At 38.5% G+C, this 26452-nt stretch overlaps 1 protein-coding gene and 1 long non-coding RNA gene across 2 annotated transcripts in view; one reads left to right on the top strand and one right to left on the bottom strand.

Annotated features, from left to right (window-relative positions):
* CLMP (CXADR like cell adhesion molecule) overlaps positions 1–26452 on the top strand; it is a 36250-nt gene extending 9798 nt beyond the window's left edge. The window contains exons 2-7 of the mRNA XM_007436510.4: positions 14101–14258; positions 15716–15917; positions 16031–16195; positions 16956–17078; positions 19370–19508; positions 22567–26452. Coding sequence (XP_007436572.1) covers positions 14101–14258; positions 15716–15917; positions 16031–16195; positions 16956–17078; positions 19370–19508; positions 22567–22861 — 1082 coding nt within the window. The 3' untranslated portion in view covers positions 22862–26452. The remainder of the gene's footprint in view (positions 1–14100; positions 14259–15715; positions 15918–16030; positions 16196–16955; positions 17079–19369; positions 19509–22566) is intronic.
* On the bottom strand, positions 1594–16099 carry LOC148216194 (uncharacterized). The gene is made up of 5 exons (XR_015795835.1): positions 15988–16099; positions 12610–14022; positions 9340–10936; positions 8179–8458; positions 1594–2636 (listed from the first exon to the last, which is right to left on the bottom strand). It is a non-coding gene; the product is annotated as an uncharacterized LOC148216194 (long non-coding RNA).

Here is a 26452-nt window from a genome sequence, read left to right as displayed (position 1 = left end):
AGATGTAAGTTTCCTAAGTAAATAAATAGACAAACAAACAACAAACTATAAAATACAAGATGGGTGGCTATGTAAGTTTCCTAGATAAATAAATAAAACTATAAAATACTGTTTCAAGTATTACAACCCAGGACAAAGCTATCAAAGGTTCTATCTATTCAATGTTCCTCTTTATATTTGTAAGAACCAAAAAAACAAACAAACAGTGCTGTATCTAATTTCTTTTGCACAATATTTCATCTACAATGGTCTGGATAACTTATATTGCTCCATATTCCTTATAAATCATATAAGGAAAGCATAATGAATTAATACCATATAGCAAGGTTACACCTCCTAGTACTGCTAAATTATCTCCTCAAATTAACACATTTTATGCATGTGAGCTTTGAAGGCAAAGAAATTAACACTCAACCACACAGCTCAACATCGTTATAGTGGTGTCATATAGAGAGATTCAGACCTCACGATTATTTTTGAGAAGAATAAAAAGTATCTATAATAAATGCTCTTAGTAGATATTGCTGGGGAGGTTGGGGAAACAGAGAGTTGCAATGCATTCTTTAAATTTTTCCTATATTCCTATTTTTCCTATACTCTTATTCCTCATTTCCACCATTTGTAGAAGCAATGAATCTTTATTGAAAATATACCGAGTTGCATGGAAAATTGTCCTTGTTGCTTTAAATTGTCCTCTTTTATTTTTCTGTGCTGTCACTGCCAGTAGCTATAAACATCAACCCAGAGAGGTCACCTTGTCCTACTAGCTATGGGTACCTGCAACCACTATATGAAATTGAAGATATATATGTAAAAGATTGCTAACACCCACTTTAATGTGATGTGCAAAGTAGGCAGTTGCTTACTCACCAAACCAAGCTTACTGCAATCCATAAACCCAGATCACATATTAAACTGAAAAAAGAAAAGATGGAGGGAGAGAATCTGAAAATAAGATGCACAGAGACAGTGGTTAGCACATCTGCCACACAAATGGCAATCTCCAGTTTCTTCGCCATGCAGCTCTCTAGGTTCCAACATCAGTAACATTCTCACTCAGACTTTCCTGCAGGATTGCAATGAGGAGAAAACAGAGACAGAACATAAATGTAATAATAACAACAACAAGAACAAGGAAGAGGAGAAGATGGTTAAACACTGGGCCAAGATTGTAAAGCTTGTATCATGCCTCCAGTTCTATCAAAGAAGACAATCTAATGATGCCAAGTTTTGTTAGAATAATATTAGTCCCATATTTCAAGCATCGTAACATAACTATATCTATCCACAAAGTTCTGGAAATTCTTTGATTTTAAAATTCTTCAAATCTGGAAACCACCAAAACTTATCTGTGAGTTCAGTTGCTATAAACTCTTGTTTTGGGAAGAAAAGTATAGAAAAGTAAAAGTAAATCATAACACCAGTTCTGTATCCAAAACTTACCTGGGGAACAATAATTTCAATCCAGTCACATGTTATAATTGAGCAGGCAACTGTTATACATACATAATAACCCCTCATTATTAGTAATATTCATATTTGAATACACTGAAAAGCTAAAAGCCTAATAATATAAGAATCAATGTTATTTTTAATGCATTATTAAATATCTCTGATGAGGTATACAAATTAGTAACTGTGTGCTCTACAATGCACTGCTACATTTCGTTCTCTTTAATAGTTATGCAAGTAAGAAAATGTTTAACTAAATCAATAATTCAATGAAAAAGATAAGACATTTTCAAAACCCTCAATTTAAAGTAGCAAAATATTTTTCTCAAAATAAATTACCCCTCCATTCTTGGCTAAATAATATTGTTATTTGCTTCACTGAAGATATTTATCCATCCCTTCCTTTTTGGGAGTCTGTTTTCAAATTCTCAAGAAACAGAATCCAGATGGGGTAAATATGTTGTTTTGAGTGTCCTGGCACCGGGTCAAGTCTGTAGAGCAATGTAAAGGTATGTGCCATCAAAACCTAAGCACACAAAGCAAGGCTTTAACAATCAGACCTCACCTAAAGTTTTTTGACAAGACTCTAATTTACATATATTCAAATATTTTCTGGTCCTTAGGTTTAAGTGATTTCTGGGAGCTAAACACACTGAAGTCTCAGATTTGCAGGAAAAAAAAATGATTTAGCCAACCGCTTTAAGGTACACAGTGCCCCACACATCCACTTGCTAAGCCTTTTCATTCATCAGTCCTCCTTCTCAAATGTCTTCCAAATAAAGAATAGTGACAAGTTCTTGTTCTACTGCAGAGTTGCAGGATGTGACAAAAAGAGGGCTTCTAAGAACAGGGAAAACTAAAGAAGTTATCAGTTGACAGACACCAAGTATTGGTTTAAGGCATCTTATTTAGGTGGCAAATCATGGAAAAATTTCTCTCTTTATTACAAGGTAGAGGAGGAGGAGGAGGAGGAGGAGGAGGACATGCCATCAAGTCATTGTTGATTACAACTACAATGCAACTACATAAACTGGCCCTTCAAGCCTTCCAATGGTGCCCCATGGAACTGAGTCCATCCACCTTGCTGCTGGTTGGCCTCCTCTTCTCTTTCCTTCCATCTTTCCAAGCGTTAGAGCCATTTCCAGAGAGCCAGGTCTTCACAAAATGTGTCCAAAACAAGGTACCTATGAAACAGAAGAAACAACAACACAGTGCTTACTGTACATTACTTACACAGGTTTTTAGCCATATCCTGGATTTCTCCCATAAATCACTAAAGGAGCATAGCAACAGGGGTGCATTTATTTATTTATTTTAGTCAATTTATACAGCCGCCCATCTCAGCAAATGACTCTGGGCAGCGACGATATTTAAAATTATATGAAAGCAATTAAAATTGTTACAATCAAACTACAAGAATTAAAATACATAGCAGCCAAGGGGGCGGGGGGGCAACAGTCACTAGCACAGCCAGGAAGCAGGTCCTCTCATACACTCGGGGCATTCCCTACCTTGGGAAATTTATCAGCTTTCCAAAAGAAAAAGTCATCTAGCTAATGAAGACCTTTTCATTTAAACTGATGACTGACCTATAAAATGGGTTTGCTTTTCTCAAATGCTCTGTATACTCTGCCATTTGATATGATTGTACCTGATTTTTTAGACTGTACCTCTAATATTACTTTTTAAACCCTTATTTTTTTTTTGTTTTTTATTCTTAGCCACTTTGGCAAAGCAGCGTACAAATCAGTACAAAAATTAAAAGAATATGTACGCAGGAGGAAATTTCTCATATTATAGGTCTTAAAGGACTATAAAATGGTTCTTCCTACTCTTCTCTACCCCCGTTTCAGCTCATAAAATCCTAGAGTTGAAAGGGATCCTAGACGTCAACTCATCCAACCTCTTGCTCGGTGCAGGCTCCGCTAGAGAATCTCCGACAGATGACCACCCAGTTCTCTCCATGGAGAATTCGCCATTTCATCTGGCAGCCTGTTCCACTGTTTTTTATTTTTTTAAAACTGTGATGCCCAAAACTGGACAGACTATTTCGAATGGGGTCTCACCAGGGCAGAGTAAAGTAGAACGATTACTTCCTGTGAGCTAAGTCTGTACTTCTATTAATGCACCCCAAGACAGGATTTGCCTTCTTAGCAGCTGCATCACACTGCTGGCTTATCTTGCACTTGGGGCCACCCGGATTCTTTTCCCACACCCGGCTGCCAAGTCAGGTCTTCTCCATCCTACTCTCAGTCTAATTAAAAACACAGAAACATTATGCTTATACCTAGTGCTCAGTATAGGGTTTTGTTTTGTTTTTTCCCCAAATATTTTCCCCTGCACACATCTATAGGGTAGATGGAATGTGAAGAACATGCAGGCCCTTGGCCTGTGTTTCCTCTCCATGTGATCTCTAGATTGCAGGCTGATTCTGCTGAAATATAGTTGATTTAAGGATGTTCTTCTGCGTGTCTCATAATGGAAAAATGCATAAACAAGCAGAGCTTGGCGTGTGGCGCTTAGCTAGGAAGCCTTCTGCTCAGATTGTGCAGGGCTTAGAGATTCCTGTGTTAAAACACTGGGCTGGGTTTCTTTTTCATTTTGTTTAAACAACACTGCTGTGAAGTTTAGCTTGGAGAGGTGGACGGTATGACTACCCTGAGGTTTCTCTAGGTTAAAACACATAGGCAGTTTCAGCACTTAGATATATCTTTACCCTCTTACCATTGACAGCAAATGTGTTTAGTATGAGTGCTGAGGAGTTTGAACTTGTGTGGATGTCTTGGCAAAGAGGGAGCTGCTCCAAACTGAAAGTGGTTGGACAGGATTCTCACTCCTCGGTGCTTCAAGCCAGCTAATTAAGCAGAAAAGGGGCTTCTTAATGCTCAGAATCTTGAATGAGCCCAACAATCCTGGCAGCTGTCAAAAGCAGCTTAGTCCATGGCATGACTTGCTCCCATCCAGAGAAGCCCAACATCTGGATATATCCTGCCATCAACAAAGAAACCCCCAAAGTCTTCTTAAAGAAATGGACAAAAGAAGTTAGTTTGTTTGTTGTGCAGGGTTGTCCCAGTGGACCTATCCTATGTTGCTCCAGAAAGCAGGAACAGAACCAGTGGGTTCAAACTCCAAGGAAGAAGATGCAGACTAGACATCAGGACAGGACACACTAAGAGCTAGTAGAACAGGTTCGCACATGAAGCGGTGAATTCTCCTCCTGTGGTGGGGCTGGATGGTCACCCATCAGAGATGCTTTAGTGGATCCAGTACTGAGCAAGAGGTTGGATTACATGACCTCTAAAGTCCCTTCCAAATCTAGGATTCTACTCTTATATGGAACTAGATCCAAGATCAAACACTTTTTGTTACTGTTTATTTTGATAGGATTTCCTTCTTAAAATGTTATAAGGAGCATGGAGGAAGAGGGAGCCTGCTACAGCATTACTCTAGCACAGGAGTCTCCAAATTTTTTAGGCTGTGGAAACTGTTAATTTGAAAAATCCCAGAATTTCTGATCAAGAGGCAAAGCTCTACATGATAGAAAACTGGCTGTATTCAAGAGAACAGGTTGTTTTTTGCCCTTAGTCTCTCATAGAATCCCATCAAATGTACCTATTTGGGACACAGGATTTCTGTGTCCAAAAACTGGGGGAGGGGGTAGCTCTAGACAGTTCAGATTTGCAAAGAGATGCAGAATCTGTGTGGGCCTGTTTGGTTTTGTGGCTTTTCACATTTAATGACATGAACTGTATTTCAGTAAAGGGAAATTCTACTTCTTCAACTGAAGTTGATCTGTTCTCTTATCCTGGCCTTAAAAATGGCCAACATCCCTGGAAACTCAGCTAAATGTAAAGTTCAAGAAGCCATCAGAAGGTCTTATTAAAAATAATTGACCTTAAGATGACTTTGACATCAAAATCAGTATTTCTGAGAGGAAGCTAAAAGGCACCAAGTTCAAGGGTGAGAACTTTCCTTACTTTTGCCCATGACACAAGGCTTTTCTCTCGAGTCTGTCACTCTCTGACCTCACTGCAGGGTCAAATTGTGGACCAAGAGAACAGATGCATGAAGGGCAGTGAGCCATTGTCAAGATGGAAGGTATAGAAATTTAAGTAGATGTTGAAGAAAACCAGCCTTGAATTAACCAAAGCAGAGACAACCCCATTTGACAAGTATTTAGCAACTGTAAGTGCAAAACTGTGTTTAGATGGTGAGTGAATATTCCTGACTCAGCCAGCTTTTGGTTTATTTTGGGCTATGTTTTGCCTGTCTAAGGGGTGTGTGGATTTGGTGAAGGGAAATGATGCATTTGATAAAAATTTAGAGCCACCTATACACTTCTGCCTGAACTGGCTCAACCTTTTAGGTAGTTTTAATGCCACAACTTAAAAAAAAAACCTTGAAGCCTCAAAAATCCCCTTCCTCCAAATATATTTTAAACCAGCAAACCCAGAACTAATTATATTCTGCAGTTTTCTCTTTCACTCATCCTAGACATGTCTTTGGAAGGCAGCCTGCCCAAAACTTCAACTTGTTCTTGTAATGAAAGGAAAATACAACCAAAATAGAATAGTGAATACAGTAACCAGACCCAAGACACCCCACACACTGAGTGTCCTAAATAGCTAAGCTCATGGGAAAGCCAGTCTGGTGTAGTGGTTAAGGCACCAGGCCAGAAACCAGGTGACCATGACTTCTAGTCCCACTTTGGGCACAAAGCCAGCTGGGTGACCTTGGGCCAGTCACTTTCTCTCAGCCCTAAGAAGGAGGCAGTGGCAAACCACTTCTGAAAAACCTTGCCAAGAAAACTACAGGGACTTGTCCAGACAGTCACCAGGAGTCAAAACTGACTCAAAGGCACACGTGTACATTTGTGCACGCACACACACACACACACAGAAAGCTCACAGGGCATGGTGCTCAAAAATTCATGGAAGAATAGTTCATCAGAAGAATTTGGTGGGGTCAAAATTATTTGAAACTAATCAGTCACATCCCTCCTGGATCATAAGAACTTTTTACAACGAAGAAAGATATACAGCTGGTTCAGAAAAATTGTCTTTTTAGCCAAAGATTAGGCAACAGTAAGATTAGAAGCATCCAAAATAGAAGACAGATGAGCAACAGACGGAAAATAACAGCCAGAAAGAGTACAAATAGAGGAGCAGGCAGAAAGAGGAAATATAGCTACCAAGAAAGAAAGGAGGGGAAATACATTTTGCATCCAGTCATGCCCTTCACAAGTGTTAATCTGGCACCGTATACACTTTTTTCAAAATTTCAAACATCCTGGAGATACCATGTTAGGTCAACTTAGCAGCATGACTAAAAATGTTTACATATAAGTGCTACGCAGATCATCAATTTACAATAAAGTAAACCCTCTGTTTAATAGACATTGGTTTAATGGACTTTGGACACAATGGAACAAGCTTTTGGTTTGGCCTCCGCTCCCATTTAATTGATATGTCTGCTAAATTGAGGGGCCTTCTATTAAGCTGGTTTGTTCATTAAATCCAGATTTTACTGCAAATGCTATATCAATGGATGCAAATAACATCAATTCAGATTTAACAGACATGCCTTCTTCCCTCCATAGACTGTTAAAGTGAACATTTACAGTAATTAAATTTCTTGTCTAGTTCCTATTTTAGATAGTTCAGGGAAAACACAACCAAACACAAGAGAAGTTGTATGTTGCTGTGCATGAAAATGCATTTTAGGTTATATGACTTCTCTTTTTTTATTGAAAAGTACTCACAGTTACCATATCACCACTAAGCAACAAATCTCATTCTAGAATTTGGAGAATGAGGGCCACCAAAGAAAATCCAAATTGTTACTACTGATGTTTATCTCCCTGTATGTTATTTAAAACTACATTTCTGCAACCTTTCTCTATTGTTTTTATCCTCCAGTAAAAAGGAGAAATATTGTTCTCTATGGCAATAATCCCCATTTTCTTCACTAGTAAAAGATCCCAGGAAAAACAAAATGATGAAAAATTGACCTTTTACCTGAACATTTTGGAGTTGGTAGACCCTTGTCACAAAGATTTCTCAATGGCAAAAATGTTCTTCGCTTTACCCATGTCAATTTAACAAATTAAACAGTAAAGATTTCAACCAATTTCATTCTTTAAAAAATGTTCCTCTCCCTCTCCCCCAGTCTACTTCTGAAGGTACTATGGGGTAGTACTGATTTATTTTGGAAACACTTCAGAGCCAACTTTTCATACTGAGTTATGATGTTGTTACGCATATGGATTTCATCTCTTGGACAAAAAAGCTTCTTAACTGGACCCAAAGCCATTAGTAACAAAACGATGATAGTGATGACTTCTATTCCAAATTTGCAAGACCCACTAGGAGCAATTCAGACCATTTTTTTAGGCACAAAAAAAACTTCTTCCTCCTAGGCTAAGTCTCATGCATTCTCCCTCCAGTCTTTATGGTCAGTGCTCCTTTATAAAATAGCTGGCCTTTTCACATCTAATTAGCAGCTGATGGTATTTATTAAGCCACATGCAATAGCATTCGTTTTGGCTTAGCATGTTAGAAGTACTGCGTTCATTTGCCAGATTTTCTCATAGCTCTCAGTCAGAGCACCTTTTTGTTCAAGTTGTTTATTGATCTCAAGATGGTGTTTATGCAAAAAGGTAGCTTCAGCTTCAGCTAGACCTAAGGCATAGTTAAATGGGAATCATGTGCAGGAAAAGGCCCTTACTGTGTGATACAACTACTTGATTTCCCACCGTAGATATGGAACAGAAGTTCTACTTTCAGGGAAAGCAAGAATTCTTGTCCAATAAGCAAATTATTTGAGTAAAAGAAACACATAATGATCTAGGTCATTCCCAGATGTGTCTCTAGATCTCCTCAGGAAAAGATCTCCTCAGATGTGGCTCAAAATCTCCTCAGGACCCCTCAACTGTCAGTTGAAGATGTTGCTGAGTGCTCTGTTTGGCCAGGTCCTCCTTCTTCCAGCTGAACCTCTTTGCACAAAACTACAAAAAACAAAACAAAAACAAAATGCTGTTGGCTGCATTGTCCAGGGGATGCAATTCACTTCCCAAACAGATTTAAAGAGACATCTGGTCCTGCCGCTTGTTTCAAAACATTCCTCTAAATTAAGAAATCAGTTTACAGGATCTATCCGTAAAAGCAGCAATTGATGATACAGAATATAAATAATTTTTTAAAACGGGCTAGAGGTATTTAATCCCTCTTGGATGACCCCACCAGGAGGAATATATTCAGTTAGGAGAATCCAAGAAACACTGAAATTAGTCTAAAACTTTGCTGCATCTATAATACACATGGGGTTTAAGAAATGGACTTACACCCAGCTCTTCTGAAGTTTTGAAAAGCAAGAAAATGGTGGTGGATATGTAATATATGACTGGAAACAACTGTCGCACAAACCCACATTTATGGAAATGTTATCATATAGAAACACTTTAAGGATAGAAACTCATCATCTCTAAATTACAAAAAACATGGGAGACTTTTGCTACTATATTTTTGCCTGAAGAAATGCTTTGATGGGACTCCAGAACAGGTAGGACTTTGGAAAAAGACACATACAAATCAGCCCAACTTTCCTCACGGGATTGTTGTTGGGAGGAAGGGGGTAATGGAAGAAGAGAGTGCTGTGGAGACTGCCTTTATGGAAAAGCAGGATATAAATCTAACAAATTAAATAAATAACTTAAGCCCCATTTATTTCAATGACTTACTCTTACACGAGTATATCTACAAACTGCTTCACTAAAATTTCTGTACAGTGGTAATGATCAAAGTGATGACACAAAACCACTTTATGGGAGAGTTTCTTGGTTGCCCATGTGCCACAAGTGTCATCTTCTGGCCAAAGGGCAAGCTTTACCTTTACTAAACAAACTCCTTGGCAGATTCTTGAGAATGGCCAGCATCCTGATGATGACACACCGATGTAGATTTTCCAGTACTGGTGCTCTACTCAGTACGTTTCCAGGTTTAACTGCCATCGTGTCCTCTTCTACCTCTATTGGAAGCTTCAACTGATCTAACAGTCAGAAGATTCAGTGTATAACCATCTTACGCTTTCTTTAGATGACATTCAGATACATGCATTCTGTGGAAGATGTGCCAACAATAAGGACAAACCGCCATGGACAGTTCTTGTTCCACCAAAAGCTCTCAGAATAGTAGAACTGGTTGGTTGGTTTGTTTTTTGTTTAATTTCCTGTGCTACCAAATTCCTTGTACAGATCTGAACAGCAGAGGCCTTAACTGCCAACTGAATTATTCAGCACATTACAACAACACCGGAGAGATTTTCCTGCCAGCCCACACAGGAAAGAGGACATGACAACGTTTGAAGGATGAACATTCAGTGAACTGTTAAAAGGAGAAGACAGAAGTAGGCTGAGAACTTATCATCTTGCTTTTAGTCTGCAGACTCCTTCCATCTGCCATCTTTCACTAGCAATGCATCCTGACATAACTGATGGATACCTCACGCCCACTTTGCAGTCATTATCTCTGTAAAAATTCCTCCATTTTCCCTCCACATACACCTCAGGTCTCATAGAATATTCTCCACAGTTTCAGTACTAAAAGGGCTTAAAGTATAGCCCTTATATACCACATCTGGAGATATGGGGGTCCTTCTCTATGGCGCCACCTAAACCAAGCATTCTTTTCCATCTGCAAGAGAGGGATAGCATTGTGTGAATGCTTGAGGGTCATAACTGTCTCTTCAGCTTGCAGAAGACCAGAGGAGGTTATGATTTTTTTCATCAGAAAAGACCAACCTTCACTTTTCACATTTTTGGAAGATTTTATAGGAAATTTCAGGGAAGAAAGCCATTTCCACTCCTATCCTGAAAACCCTTCAAAAATGATTAAATGTGTACACGAACGCACATGTAAAGGCCCAAAATTGTGCTGCCAATTTCTTGCTGCTAAAATGGCTGATTTTTAATAACACAATTTCAGGCAACTTTTCAGGTTACTGGAGATGGGGGTAAGGGTGGCAATTCATGTACTTTGGCTCCCAGAGTCCTCCAGTATTCATGCCCACATTCAATTTAAAAACAACAACAAAACAAAAAAAAACAAAAATTACAAAATTTGGCCAATTTGCTACAAAATTTCAGCCATCTGATATCAGGATGCAGTGATGTCATAAGCATGGGATGCCTTCCTTGTTCAGTCATAATACCAAAGTAAAAATGAACACACTGTGCACATTTTCTTGCATTTTCTGGGCTTCTACTGCAAGTAGCCAGGATATAATTCACCATTTTTCCACCTACACACCTTCTGACGATCGTCTGCATTTCAAGCACAGCACAGCACTTACCAGATTCTTAATGGTCTTATTTTGCCTTCTGATGATGTGGCATTTCTGTTTAATCCTCCATTCAGCTTTATTTTTGCCTTCTGCAGTTTGACTTTTATTCAATGTTTCACCATGCAGATTCCCACTGCCTATTATCCTTTGAAAGAGCAAAACAAAGAAAAAATCCACCTCCTTTTTTCCCTCAGAGCTAAGAGAGCCTAATCCTAAACACATACAATTCAAATTAGGCTGGGCCTCCGAAGCATTAGATTTCTACAGCTCGACTTCGCTGACCTCCTTGCTATGAGCACAGTTAGCTGGTCCCAGTGGGAGCTGACAGCCATGAACTACTTTTCAGGCCAGACACTTCTGCCTCTCAACCAAATTCCTGAAACAGACGAGCAGCTTAGGAGAGAAAGGCTGCAGGCATCATGCTTGTGGGACTGAGCCTGCCTCGCTCAAAACATTCGCACCCTTGAGAGAAGGTGACCTATAGCCTATCTTCTATCCTAGCCAAAGAATACACAAAGCAGATGTGCAGAATCTGGGCAGGACGGACAGATTAGGCTACAGAATCTTTTAGCCAATTCTTTCCTTGCAAATAAAGTGCAAATCCACCACTGTCCTATTGGCTCTGTTTATGAAGCTGCAGAGGACAGCCAGGTTCAACCCCAAGAAAGGGAGAAATGAAACCGAACCAGGCAAAGCACATTATTTTATGCTTTGTTTTCTGCTAAGTAGGAGAGTTATCTATTTGATGATAAAGATAACACTTTTCACCAATTCTTCAAGTGAACCTAATCAGAAAGGGAAAACTTTGACCCACCAGATGTTAATGGATTACAACTCCTGTCCCTCCATACTGCCTGAGATTGATGGGAGCTCAAATCCAACATATGCTGAGTCCCAAAATAACATTATCCACCTTTATTGACACCTGCCCCAACACTTTGCATCCATTCTTTTGCTCTGCTTATTGAGAAAGGATTTGACTATACTGAGCAAGGCAGAGACCAACATGACAGCCCCCTTTAGAACAAAACCAGCTGAGCTCTTCTTCCAATTTCTGGCTATGAAAAGATTATGCATACATAGCATAGACATTGGCACCCAACCTGCCAGTGCCATAAAAGGGATGAGGAAAGTAGGATGCCAGTAGGATGTGGTAGGTTATAAAATTAAAAAAAAAACTAATTAACAAAATGTATTATTGCACGCATCTTCTGTAAATGAGAATGGTAGCCTAATATTATAGCAAAATAGTGGGCTGAGTGAGGAAAGTGAGATATGAGCAAAATTGCTTATTCTTAAAAAAGGGGAAGTCACAGTTTTGTCTACATCTTAATTTAGGAATTTCCCAACCACATACACTAACACTAAAATAAAAATAATTGTAAAAGTTATCAGTTCAAATGCCTGGCACGACATTGTCCTTTGAGTGAATTCTGCCCTCTTGTGGTGCGAATCACAAAATATATTTATTTCTAAAAATAAAGGAGTTGCTATTGATTTCCATCTTCTTAGAGGGAGATAACTATGTAAATGGTACCTTGTTTTCAAAGGCAAGAAATCCCAGTGGGAAAGTAAGGCTCAAGTCATTGGGGAATATGGAGTGCATTGCTTAGCGACCAACACTTAACAAATGAAAAAAAACACAGACCTGTTTTATGCACATATTGAAATCCTAATTATATAGCAAAAACGCATATATTCATTAAGGACTGCATACTTTTGATACCATTTGTATCAAAATTCAATTTTATCTTGATACAATTCATTTTTAGAGAAGCTGCTCTTTTGGTGAACAGTGATTAAGAGCAACCACATTACCTGAAAGGAGTTTCTTCTGATAATATGCTCAGGACTTTCTCAGTTACTCAAGCACTTCTTGGTGGGGTGAGGGGGTGGGGAGAGGAAGGAAAGGAGAGAAAGGTAAAAGCTGCTGAGATTAAGACAGAAATATTCAAAAGTAGTTCAATATTCAAAAGTAATTCCAAGCACAGACTTTTTCTTCAGTCTTCCAGAATATCTGACCCCTAAGATTGAGTCCAAGATGTAGAGCTTCCCCATCAATGTAATGTGTGTTTGCTTTTTTAAAAAAGCAATCCTTGTGTGTGTTTGAAAATACAGACAAACCTGAGACAGACCTGCTCCCTATAAACATTGCATATCTGACTAATCCACGAACCTACAATTAGATTAATGCACTCAAAGTTGTATTATTTGTTTGTTTTGGTGTATATATACATATATGTATATGAGTATGTATACACACACACACACACACACCCCATTAATCGTTGAGTATCAAGAAAAGAAGTGTACATCGTTGTTTTTGTTAACAATCAGCTCCTCCCACAATAGAGGTTTTCAGCATGTCTTTTAAGCTAGGATCTACATCCCTGTTTCTCATTTCATCTTCCAAAAGAAAAGAAACCAGGAGCTAAAGTAAACCATCCATTTAAAAAAAATGCAAGTACAAATGAATTATATCCCAGTCAACCAACTGTACACAACAAAATGGAAGATTGCCGATTCTGATTCTTTATATTTGTCTCTCCACATTCCTGACTACCACCAAAATACGTCAATAAAAAGCTAAAATAAGCAAACCATGAATAATCTTTAGTCTTTAATTCTGAAAGCTATCTTGTTTAAAAAATGACTGCCCTCCCCTTCCCTTCCAAAGCAAGGCCCTTGGTATGTTGAATTTTAGTTGTTTTTTAAAATCCCTTTCTTTTAAATTTCATATAAATATCCAAGTTGCTCTAGCTGTGTATTCTTGAAGTAGGAATCTGAATATTTAATATTTATATTTATGTATCCATTCAGTGGCTGAATTCCTGCTCAGGCAGTTGGCTTATCCATTACTTATGGAATTAACATCGACTGGCAGGTTTTCATATCTTGGGAAACCAAAACTGAACAAAGCTCATTCTGTGCAAGTCTAGTCAGGATGTTATTTTGATTAAAATATACTTGCAGTTTTAACAAGCATAATTTCTTAAGCACAGCCCAGTCTGCAACAGCCACTTGCTGCATGATCCAGAGAAAAGACACATTTGGTTTACAGAGCTACAGAGATGGCCCATGCCTGGCTGCTCCAAAAAAACTTGTTGCTTCAAATCAAAAACCCTGGACAGCACCATTCTACATCCAGGTGAAGAAGGACTACGAACAGCAAAAGTAGCTAGGGTATTGTGAGAATGGAAGATAGATTTCTGGGTGTTCAGCTGACCCACACTGCAATAAGAAAGGAAAAGAGAAGAGTATTATTTATGAGATCAGAATTAGTTAACTGGCTTAATTCTTCTATTTCAGCTTCCTGTTCTACTTGGATGTCACAAGCTCAGACAGAATTTAAAAGAGTGGCTGAAGCAAATGTGACTTTGCCCTGTCATCATCGGCTGCACCTCTTGGAGCCAGCAAGCCTGGATATAGAGTGGCTGCTAAAGAATTCTGAAGCAGAACCCAAAGTGGTACGTCTAACCCCTACAATACATCATCTCTAGATCATCAGTGTGTGGCTCATTTTCTAGGATTGTCAATATTTATAGACCAACCTTAGGTGTGAGAAAGTATGTGGCTTTACAAGACTATGAATGAGGCCTTCTTGCAGAGGCACACTGCAAATAGCATCTTTATACATGCTGACGTATCAGGAGTAATTAATAGAGAGCTGAGCAGAAGGCAGAAAGGTACTCTGGAGCGTAAGCATTGTGCCTGCCTCTCTGTAACTCCTTAAAGCAAGTAAATCTTGTTATGCCCCCACACACTCCAAATCTCCCTTTTGCCTTAGCTGCACAGCCCTAGATAATTAGATTTTAGCTCAAAAGGAAAGAATCAGCTTATAAAAATGTGAATCACACACTAGTTTTCCTACAATGCACACAGGTTTCACAGCAGTTATTTGAGCACTGAAAACATATTTATTTTTCCAACCAGACTCAAGAATGACTGATGCAGAGTCAAAATTACAAGTCATGACAAGTCATCAAATATACAAATTAGTTGGTAGAAAACATCAGAAAAGCAGGAATGCCAGTTCCCAACAGCTATTTTGAGGGTCACCTCTTTTCCAATCCTCTCAGTTAAGTGGACTGGATATCATTTTTTCATACAGAATGAAGATAGAAGTTACATTGATTGCTGCAGCTTTCTGAGTGACTTGGAATAGATCAGCCAAGTATTACTCATTCTCAATTGTCTTGCAACAGCAGCAGTCAACTTAACTTCTCCCAAACCCTCAGCTATACTGATAAAATGAAGTGTGAGATAATCCTTCAACCAAAAAAAAATCAGGTTATGATCGGTTCCAGACTACAGCTTGAAAGCTTGAAGTGCTATTCACTAAACAAACAGACATATATGATCTCTTAAGTGAAACTGTCCAAGTGATTGAATGCTACAAGCAGGGACCAAGAGAGAACATAGTTCCCAACTCCCCATAAGGCTTGGAATAAGCTTCTTTCTCTTTAAATAGTGAAATAAACTGGCAGATTTTTCTAAATGAATCCATCTGCTGGTTCCAGTTATAAACAGTCATTTGGAGATGATTAGTTTGACTTTTAGAGATTGAGGAGAACTCCATATTTCACCTCCTTAAACTCAATGGAAATATACATGTTTTCCTTGTCTAATCTGGAAATATGTGGGAAATCTTGATTTATAGTCAAACCTATTTAGAATGTGGCCAACAAAACCGTTAGGGCACATAGTAATTATGAAATTGAATCGGTGCACAATGTTATCAGCCACTTGGAAACGTACCACTGGAGGGCCTCGTTATTGGTTGTGTCAAGTGAGTAACCATACCTGGTATGATTACAATCTTGTGAACAGATAAATGCTGGCAGGAATTTAATACCATCAGGAACCTTTTGCTAATCGAGCAATGGCCACATAAGCTAAATTGATGAGCAACTTTCTATCCCAGGTGATCACTTATGCAGGAGGCAACATCTATCATGATATGATCGAAGAACAAAAGGGTCGTGTTTCATTTGCCTCCAATTTCCTAACTGGAGATGCCTCTTTGGAGATTTCTCTTCTGCAGCCAAGCGATTCTGGGCAATATACATGCAAAGTTAAAAATGCTGGACAGTATGAATGGACACACATCACACTGAAAGTTCTAGGTAAGACTGTCACAATGTTTTAAAAAAATGTATTTAGACTTTCTGTTGAATATTCAATTTTCTGACTTACAGGGATGAGGAGGATCTGACTGATTTTTTTCCCTCCTTTCCAGAGAAACCTTCCAAACCCAAATGCTGGAAGGAAGGGGAACCATCTGAAGGAAAAGAAATCACTTTACAATGTAACTCTGTCTCTGGCACAGCCCCTATAATGTACACGTGGCAGCGTGTTGATGCAAAGGGGAAACTGGAGCCCCTGCCACCCTTGACACGTCTCAGTAAGTTTTGCCTGTTCAAATCCATCCCGCCACCCTGTTTCTGACCAAAATGAAAAGCATCACTATCTGCTAACATTTCAAACCTCAACTCCAAGACGCAGCCAACATGATCAGCCGAATGGTAGACTCACTTCTCACATTCCAAGATGTGTAGTTTGGTTTTAAGATCTGAATGGCTGCGTGGCCAGAGATGCTCAAGAGCATGTCATTTAAATGGAGAACACGTATGTTTAAGAAGCGCTAAAAGGGCATCTCAGTGAACTGGACCCAGTTACCACACATACAGTAATCTCTTCCAACTAAAAGGGTTCACATAACACAAAGGATTCAAGTAAATTACTAGGGTGATAGCAAACATTAACACACATTTCCTGACTCTTAAAGATCACTCAATGACCTTTAACCTTTTGACTGCCCTTCTCTAGAAGTTATTGTTATGATGCCTTTCATTGCACAGAATATCAAAGCGGTTTACAACTTCAATAAAAAACAGATTTTTTTTAAAAAAGAAAACATTTTAAAAACTGTTAAGGGAGTTAATGGGTGAGGAAAAGACCAACCTAAAAGGTGAGTTTTAAAAATGCCTAAAACCCATCAGTGTTGGGGCTGGTTATTATTAAACTTACTCCTCCATAATTACAGTATTCTATTTCCTATTTAAAGCCATCGCTGTGTTTTACGCCAGCACATTAATTCTGTAATTTAATTATATCATTACGCTCTCGAGTTCATTTAATCTTGTTCCTTAATTTTTTTTTAGATCTGTCTAATCCTGCTCAAGTTATTATGAAGAATCTCACATGGATGTTCACAGGATCATACCAGTGTACTGCCTCCAATGAAGCAGGAGAGGACAGCTGCGCTATACAGGTGACAGTGCAACGTAAGTATGAGAGAACTCTAGAAAGATTTGAATTGAGCTTGGAAAACTACAGATAGTCCTCACTTAACGACCGTTCATTTAACAATGGTTTGAAGTTACAATGGCCTTGGAAAGGGTGCTTTATACCCCATAAAGCACTTCCAGCCATCATAAAATGTTGCGCCCCCCCCCCACGGTCACATGGCCACATTTCAGGCACTTGGCAACTGGCTCGCATTTACAACTGGTTGCCAAGTGCCCCGTGATCATGTGTTCACCACCTGCAATCCTCTCTGCTGCTAACCCAGAAAGTCAGTGGGGAAGTTGGCAGGGAAGACTGCAAGCAGAGGGGATGGAGGGGAGCTGAAATCCTTCTGCGGCCTGCAGGAACAGAGCTCAAATCCTTCAACAGGCAGCCCTTTTGTTCCATTCGCTTAATGACCCAGGAGATCACTTAATGACTGCAACCAGGAGTGCCCGGATTGTGATAGTTGAGTGAAGCAGTCACTTGGGTGTCTTGCTTAACAACTACTTTGCTCAACGATCGAGATTCCATTCCCATTGTGGTCATTAAGCAAGGACCACCTGTATTGGCAATCAGTGCAGCAATCAGAGTGTATCCCTTATGCTGCAATAGTAGCTTCCCCAGCTAGCAGTCTGGCTGCTACAGCAAACTGTAGAAAGCCATGGAAATGGCCTTGAAGCAAATATTCAGGAACTTTATGCAAATCAAAAGGACAGAAGCATTCCTTAAGCCCTGGGAAAGTATTCAGAAGAGACTCCCTGGGTTATAAGAGGGAGGGAAAGAAAAGCACAGACAGACTTGAAAGGTTCTGTTACTATAGCCTACCACAATATAGTAGTTCTAGTCTCCTGGGGAATTGTTTCCTGCTCTGGTCTACCCTGTAGGGCTGACACACCCCTCAGTAGAGCAGGATTCAATAATCCAAATGTGTGGTGATACAGCATGAGTCATTGTCACCAGGGCTCCCTGGTCTAGGAAGGGCCACAACTGGTGCACCAGTCTAGGCCAGGGAAAGGCACACCCAGCCACCGCCTCTAGCTGCTATTACATCAGAGCCATGAGTTGAATAGAATTCCCAAATGAGGGACATGCTCTTTCAAAGAGAGAGTGACCTCACTGAAAGGAATCACCACAATCAAATTGCAGCAAAACATTTCTGGGCAATCAATAATTCTGCCTTGCTAGAATTCAATTTGAGCTTCTTTCAGCCCATCTAGGACCTCTGCAGCATCTCTGGCTATGTTTGAAGTAGGGATGTATAACTGAGTATCATCAGAATATCAATCAAACTTCACCCCACGGTACAGATGACCTCTCCCTACAATTTCACGGAGATATTAAATAGCACAGGGATGGTAGATGGTTCTGTGGCAGTTAGAGCAGTTCTGTGGCATGACTATCAACTGGAACTGCTCATTTAGAAAAAAGCAACACAATCTTAAAAGATGCCCCTACCCCAAATCCCAATATGTAGTCCAGAAGGATACCATACTTGATAGGTACCTAAAAGGACTCAGAAGGGTGTGCTTCCTTCATCCAGGTCAACCTTTACTTGTATTCAATACCAGCATTTAATTTTAAAAAATGAAAAATCTAATGTAGAAAATATGCCAATATCAAAAACATTTATTTTAAATCTAAACCTGGGAGTTATTGTGTGAAATCTGCCATGCAAAATAAAACTGATGTAACACTAACCACATTTATGGCAATTAATGGTCTGTAATGCAACAGGGTGGATCACAGCACTATTGAATATCTGAAGTGATAAACTACGATCCTTTGTATAATCTGACATGCATTGGCTGGAAAAAAAACAACAACCAACCCACTGCTCCAGGGTAGAGTTAATTCAGTTTAACCGGTGTTGCAATGTTGTTCACAGTTTAGCAATGGAAAGTTAAGTCTCCCTTCAGTCAAGCTCATTTCCTGATGACTACACAAACATGTCCATGTTGTTTTCTTGCAAACTATACAGAAGTGGTTTGTTTTTAAAGTCTTCTAGAGTAATTTTGCAATTTCCCAAAGTAGTGTACAACCCTGGGACTTCCTGGCGATCTCTGATTCAAGTACAAATGAGGTCCAATTTGTTTACCTTTTTCAAGATCAGCCAAAGTTAGCCAGGGCTGCCACCTCCTGTGACATAAAACAATGAGAACACAGTACCAATTTTGAGACAAAAGAAAGGAGACTCATTGAAAATGTCTATGCAACAGATGCCAGAACTACAAGGGCAGTATTTGGCTGTACAACCAATAAAACCTAGCTTTTGTTTCTAAATTAACAGATCCCCCAAATGTTGGCATCATTGCTGGAGCAGCCTGTGGAGTGATGGGGGTGTCCTTGTTAGTTGTCCTGGCCGTGTGGCTAACTATCAAAAGGAAAGAAAAAAATAAATATGAAGAAGAGACTCCAAATGAAATCAGGTAATTGCCTCTGTAAAAATCACTATTTAAGCATTCAAAAACTTGCAAAAACAAAGTCTCTTAACTTTGTTACAGAACAGCCTCAGACCTGGAGGGGAGAATATAAGTCAGTGATAAAGTGAATGTTTTATGTGCAATTCAAAATCAATCACCAGCATTCAGTTTTAAAGGATATCATATAGTAGGGCTCTGAAACACCTCTTCCTGAGACCATATGAAGCAAGTTTGAGTTGAGAGAAATATTAGTGTGCTGTATGAACTAACAGTCTGTCAAAACCATGAGTTATGTGCTACTTTTAAAGATTTAACACATATATTATTATGCCATTTCTTTTCTTGGTTTACAACTACAATGCCCTCTGGGAAAAAATAAGACTCTTCCCCACCCCACTCCACCCAATACAGCTTTTATTCTTCTATATACAACAAGTTTACATTTCCATTTTCAAAGACAGAATGAGGACTTCCTTTAATATTTTGAACTACTTAGCCATCAGAATACATGGGAGGATGCATAAACCTTTCGTAACTTGTTTTCTATAAGGTGACAATATTCTGTGTTGAATTTCATCATAGCACATCACCTCTTTCAAGATGCTTCTTGAACTTTCTTTGTGGGGCATTTACAGGACGTTTCCAAAACTATGACTCAACTGACAACGCCCTTATGACTTATAACAACCCCGCCGTTTAATTCTACTTGAGATTAAATATCCTTCCATATTCCTTTCCTTGTTATAATCTAATCATGTTCACCTCTGCACCTTTTGAGCAATCATTTAAAATCCTCAGGTATCTCCTTGATTTACCGAAATTGATTTTTTCCTAAAATTAAAATCTCAAAGTTTTGTTTTTTTTTTAACATGGAACTTACCTCTTCCCTGTCCTGTTTCCTACTTCCTTTTGTTCATCTTTTGTGCAGCTTCAATGTCTGGATTTTTTTTTTTTTTAATTTCATTGCTAGTTCCAGAAAGCCATATAACAGGATTATAAATGAATTGTTATAGGAAGAAAAGCAGAGGATGCCTTTGCAGAAATTACTTTTGCATGTTTAACACAGGAAAACACAAGGAAGAAAAATGACTACTATAGCTGAGGGAAGGCCAAGAACCAGGGAAAAATAACGACTAGAATTCTGGATTTGAATTAAAAAAAAACACCTGAGATTCAAACTGTATCCTGCTGTAGACGGATCTTGGACAACTTTTAAAGGAGATGAGACAAATCTGTGGAAGATAAAAGTATCTACATGCCTTTTGGTATCAGAATAGTCAGATTCAACACTTGTTGCTGGCACCAGTTTTAATTGTACTTGCAGCTTTTTATAGAAATATAATTCTAAACTATACTTGGACCTTTAGTCTGATCCAACAACCCATTATCTAGGAAGGATGAATTCTCATGTAAAAGTGAGATGATGCTCTGCCTAGGTATGAATCTCAGCTGAGCTAGAAACAGGGCAATTATGTATGCCACATACCATAATACATCTAAAATTCATTCCCAGAATTCAGACAGAGGGTCTGGAGGGAGAATCCATTTCTAAAGACAGGGCTCCAAGTCTGAGAGTCAAAGGTTCTCTTTGCACATTGACCCATGATTCACTAAATTATGGTTTAGTAAATTAACCCAACTGCCAGGTTCACACAAGGCAATGAGCCATAAAGTAACTTCCATGTCTAGGTTCCTGCAACATATTAATCAAATCTGATTTTAGCTTAGTATGTCATGCAAACCAAGCTAAGCCCAGTTATCATTAATTAGGGGGAAACCAGGACTATAGTACAGAAAAGGAAATGATAGCAAGACATTCCTGGAAACAATCAGGAAACTGAAATAAATGACTCTTAAGACTCTCAGAGCCCTGCCTAAAGGCCAGGAGCATTCCTATCCATGTATAGAATTTTATTTCTGAGTATAATTTATTCACAACAGTTCAATTTTTCATCTCATCTACCTTTACCAGCCTATTAACCATTCTTTACCAAAAATACTATGGTTCCACTGGTGATTCAGCTGAGGGAGAGCTTTTTGTATCATGAGGGAGTAGCTAGAAAGGGATCTCCCTAAACTGTCTAGGACAGGGTTTCCCAAACTGTGAGGTATACTTCCCTTGGGGAGGTACAGACGAAGTCCAGGGTAGGCCTGAAGAACCTTTTAGTTGCGTTGTTACAATAAATCCACCTTTCCAAAGTTTCATTGTATTATTTTCATTATCCATTTGTGTTCATTTTGGTGTTTGGATTTTTAGGGGAAGTATGTACATTAAGATTACACTAAAGGGAGATGTGATGGCAAAACATTTAGGAGCCCCTGGTCTACAAGCTTCCTACTTCAGGATTTTCAGATGTAACCTGCTGTCCAAAATCAGGAAGATCTTACTCCAGAGAGTGCCTTTAGGTGGGGATGAGCACAAAAAATGACATTATATAGGCAGTACAATACACACAAATTAATTCAACCCATATCTAACAATATCATATGCACCCAAGATCTGTAACCCAGTTTCTAGCAACAAGAAGTAGTTCAGACTCTATAGTTGATGTCACAGAATTAATAACAGGTCACTCACCAGAGAATGCCTCATTTTCACAGTCGGTGTCTCTACAGTACTGTTTCTTGTTCCTTGGTTAAGAGTGAAAAAAAGGTTCAAATGTTTTGTCACCTTAAAGCTTTCAAATACTACCACTACCACTACTACTGGTTACTTTTACCATACATCAAATAGTATTGATCATCATCATCATCATGTAAACAACTGGCTGACTCTGCAACCAACAATAATACTTTAAGAATATTGCAGAGAAAATTACTTTAAAGACCACTACGTTTTTTAACCATGATGGGTGAAAAGCATTTTGTCAACAGGAACAGCTGACAAAATACTTTTCACCAATCTCGGTTTAAAAAAGCCATCCACTACTAAATACGGCTAGACAGCTGGCAAATAACCCAGAACATTTGTTAAATCCCATACACATTAGGGAATCTATGTTGTATGAATGTTACTGCTCCTTGTTACTTGGACTTCTAAAAATTTTACTTTTTTTAATCCCAGAGAAGATGCAGAGGCACCCAAAGCCCGATTAGTCAAGCCTGGCTCTTCCTCTTTGGGCTCCAGAAGTTCACACTCTGGTTCTTCCTCAACTAGATCAACAGAAAACAGCGGCTCTCGCAGCCAGCAAACACTGTCAACAGAAGCTACCCCTCACCTAACACCAACGCAGCACAGCCACCTTGAGATGAATGGCAGGAAAATTGAGCCAAAGAGAAGTAACTACACCAGTTTGATGAAAACAGAAGCTACCGCTACAATGATGCCTGTTCAAAGTCGAGCTTTGCAAACCGTTTGATTGCTGTTCCATCTATTCTTGCTCCAACTATATCCATAATTTACATATACCACCAGCATTACGCAGTTAGATTATTTTATTTTCCAATGCAACATTTGTTTTCTATATTCATACACATACACACAGACAACAAAAACCCTCAATATTTCTGATCTTTCTGTTTTGAGGTATGGGCAGACTTGGAAAACAAAACTCATAGTGACTTTGTAAAAACAATTACTTCTATTTTTTTAGGATTTTTTTTTAAATTTTGCAATTAATCCTTGTAAGGAGAAAAGGGAATGCTGATGCAATGGGAATACCATTTTGCAGTTTTGAACCGATTTGGTTTTTTAAAGAATACAGTGAAATACAGATATTCTAACAGAAGTCTGAAGGGAAAATGAAATGCATACATATACAATTGTCTTCTCAGTTGTGACCTCAGTTTTTCACTGCTGATGTTAAGCCTGATCAGCTTTGAAAGAAAATTGACAGCACTTTGCATGTATCTTTTTCTTGAACTACCAACATTTGGACACATCACCAAAAAAAACAAAAAGTGGAAAGCAGTAACTTCGGAAAAAAGCGAGAAGCAGTACTAGGCTATAATTGGCCTTCTTTACTGGAGGGACCTTCTGTGAACATGGAAGTGCATTAATTTAAGAAGGTATGTATGACTGAATACGACTAAAGAATATAGGCATTAGCCCGCTGTGACCAAGCTAATGTATTTGTATGTATGTATATATTCATAAATAAGAAGCAATTCCACTGAAGGGAATTATGTCCTAATGGATCATTAGAATGTGAGATCAGAATCAAATCCTGAATTCCATTTACAAGTTTTTAAAAATGGTGTTTCAAAGAGTTTTAAAATACTGTTCTCTATGCTGGACATAGTGACATCCATTTTTAGGATGAGTAGCACCAAAGCTTTTTTGGGGGGGGGAGCACTTTTAAAAAGTCAGAGCACAATTGATGTCATATTAGTAAACATTTTGAGGTAATAATCTAGAGAATGTGACAATTTTGATGGATATAGCATATTCAAACTTGTAAGACTAAATGCAAAATTTAAAGTATAAAAAATGGAAATGAGATGAAAATGTAGACTTTAGCATCGGTGTTAAGAATGCATTCATCTCTCCAAAGCAGGAAGTCTCATCCATGGACACAACTAGTATTACTTGGCTTTAACAATAAGAAAATGCAAGTTGTTTGACTTCAAGTGCCAACTAGATTGCAGTTCTGATGAGTTTTAAACTGATATTATTCCATGGGAATTATTTCCACCACATTCTTAAACACAGTCAGTAAGAAGGAAATAACAGAACCACTAGACTCATACATTATAAGAGTAATTTATAAATGGTTACTTAGGATTCAAAAGTAGGATGTATACTGATAACGCAGGGCAGTCAGTATTACAGATCATATAAGGCTGTGACAGAAAGCTATTTTCACAAGAAATAAGAACCAGGTTTCCATCCATACAACAGACACACTTAATTTGGAAGTCTCCATAACAAAATTTCTGGAGTATCTTCAAGCACATTCAACTATGATTAAAGTCAGCATTGCATGAATTCCTCAGCGGAGTCTTATATTTGCTTGCTCAGAAGTAAGTACCAGACATGACAGGCTTCCTGTCTATGTTTGTTTAGAATGTTAGGATTATTTTGTCCCTTTCAGCCAAGCAAGCTATTTTATCCCTTCGTGGACGTTAACCCAATATAAAAAAAGCAATTCAGCTTACAGTTTATTATGAAGCTCCATAATGCAGAACTCAACATGAAGAAAGTAAAATACAAGGCAGATGGACTGTTTCGTCACTTTACTTATACTGAAACTCAGTATAATGCAAATCATCAAATCATGAGTTATGCCAAGCTGTTTCCATCATGTTCTGAATTAAAAAACAATTTAGATCATTTTTTTAATCAACGCTTAGTGAACCAGGTATAGAAATCAATTAGGAGGATTTCCTACAAAGTAGAGCAGACCTGTCTTAACTCTTGGCTATAGGCATTGTTATTTCTCAGAAAGTGGCTGGCACCATGACAAAATCCCCATTGTAAAGAATGAGGAATCACAAAATTTACTATGCAGTGGAGACAACAGGTTCCTTGAAAGAGAAACTGGTGATAAATATATACAGTCTGAATTAGTTTTCTGCCCCAGTAAAGCATCCATTGCACAGAAACTGACAAACTAGTTTCCCTAAATCACATGCAAATATGTACCAAATTCTAAAATGAACTACTCCCAATACCATTCCAAAATCATGTACTCCAAAGCACAAAAACTGCATATGCCCCGCAGTAGCAACAAAACCCAAACATCCCATTCTACAAAACACACACGCATGTATATAAACTTTTCTAAAAAGTCCTGAAGGTCCTGCCTTCTTTTTCAATCAGCCAAAAACATGCAGGCACCCCATTCACCAAATAAATGCATCCCTCTATCCCACCAGTTTTCTTCATGCTTTTTTCAACTCCTTGGTTGGCTCCTTTCTTCTTCCCCTAAAACCACCTACTCTATCCTCATTATAGCTATCCTTTAAATTACACTTACGCAGACAGCTTATCCTTTGTTATCACCCACATTCCTGGTTTCCATTCTTACTCGTGTTTCATTGACGTTTATAACCCACTCTCTTCCTCTTAGATCAGTCTTGAAAACTTAGCCAGCAGCAGCTGCTGTTTCCTTTTTTCTTGACAAACCTATGGCTATCTATCTGTCCAATCTTTTCTTTCCTTTCTGAAGTTGTATTTTGGCCACAAGGATACAGCAACATGGTGAAAAAGAAAGGGACAGTAGCTGGAATGCTGCTGGGCCTTCCAAATGCTCAAGTGTTCATTTTGCTGCTGCTGTTGTTTTAAAAGTCTTTAAAATGTTTTATACTTCAAAAAGGGGAATCCATGGGAGACCTGAAGGAGCGAGCTGTCTTAGTTGTACAACTAGACACTATGTTGCCAATCCCATTAAGAGATTATAGTCAAGTTTATTTATTATAGGTATACACAGCATGTTTTGAACCTTCAATTCATATTATATTCATCAGCCAAACTCTGCAGTTCTTTGACTGTGAAGCAGATGATCTGGATTCTACTACTGAAGAGAATAAATGAGATTATAGATTAAATCTAATGTAAGTGAATTTCTCAGATATGAGGGAAGAAATAATGGTGCAATACAGTATTTCAAATCACAAGAATTTCACTGAAGTATTAAAGGGAATATTTAAGCACAAAGGCTTCAAACTCAGCATGACTCTAAATAGTATTCCACAAGGGAAACACCATACTATAAACAGCCAAATATTATTTTGTAAAATATTGTTTAAACATTGTTATCCTGTATGCAATTTACTATGTAGCACTGTCGTATAAATCTCTACTTTTGTTTTTATTCTTGAACTGGTAAACTGGGAATACCTTGTCTGCTGTTATCGATGAACTTGTGCTCAGAATGAGCAAAGCGAAAGTAATTATTTATTTTAAACTGCTTTGTTTCCACCGTTTTAAGACTTTGTTGTTTTTAAATAAAGGCTGCCAAACAAATACCGCAGTTCACCTAAACCCAAACGTAGACTCCTCCGGCCAG

The sequence above is a fragment of the Python bivittatus genome, unplaced genomic scaffold (genome assembly GCF_059951505.1).
Source record: "Python bivittatus isolate LINGU-HERP-01145 unplaced genomic scaffold, Pbiv_v1 ctg000320_np1212, whole genome shotgun sequence".
NCBI lineage: Eukaryota > Metazoa > Chordata > Lepidosauria > Squamata > Pythonidae > Python > Python bivittatus.
This window is presented reverse-complemented; position numbering and strand designations above follow the sequence as displayed.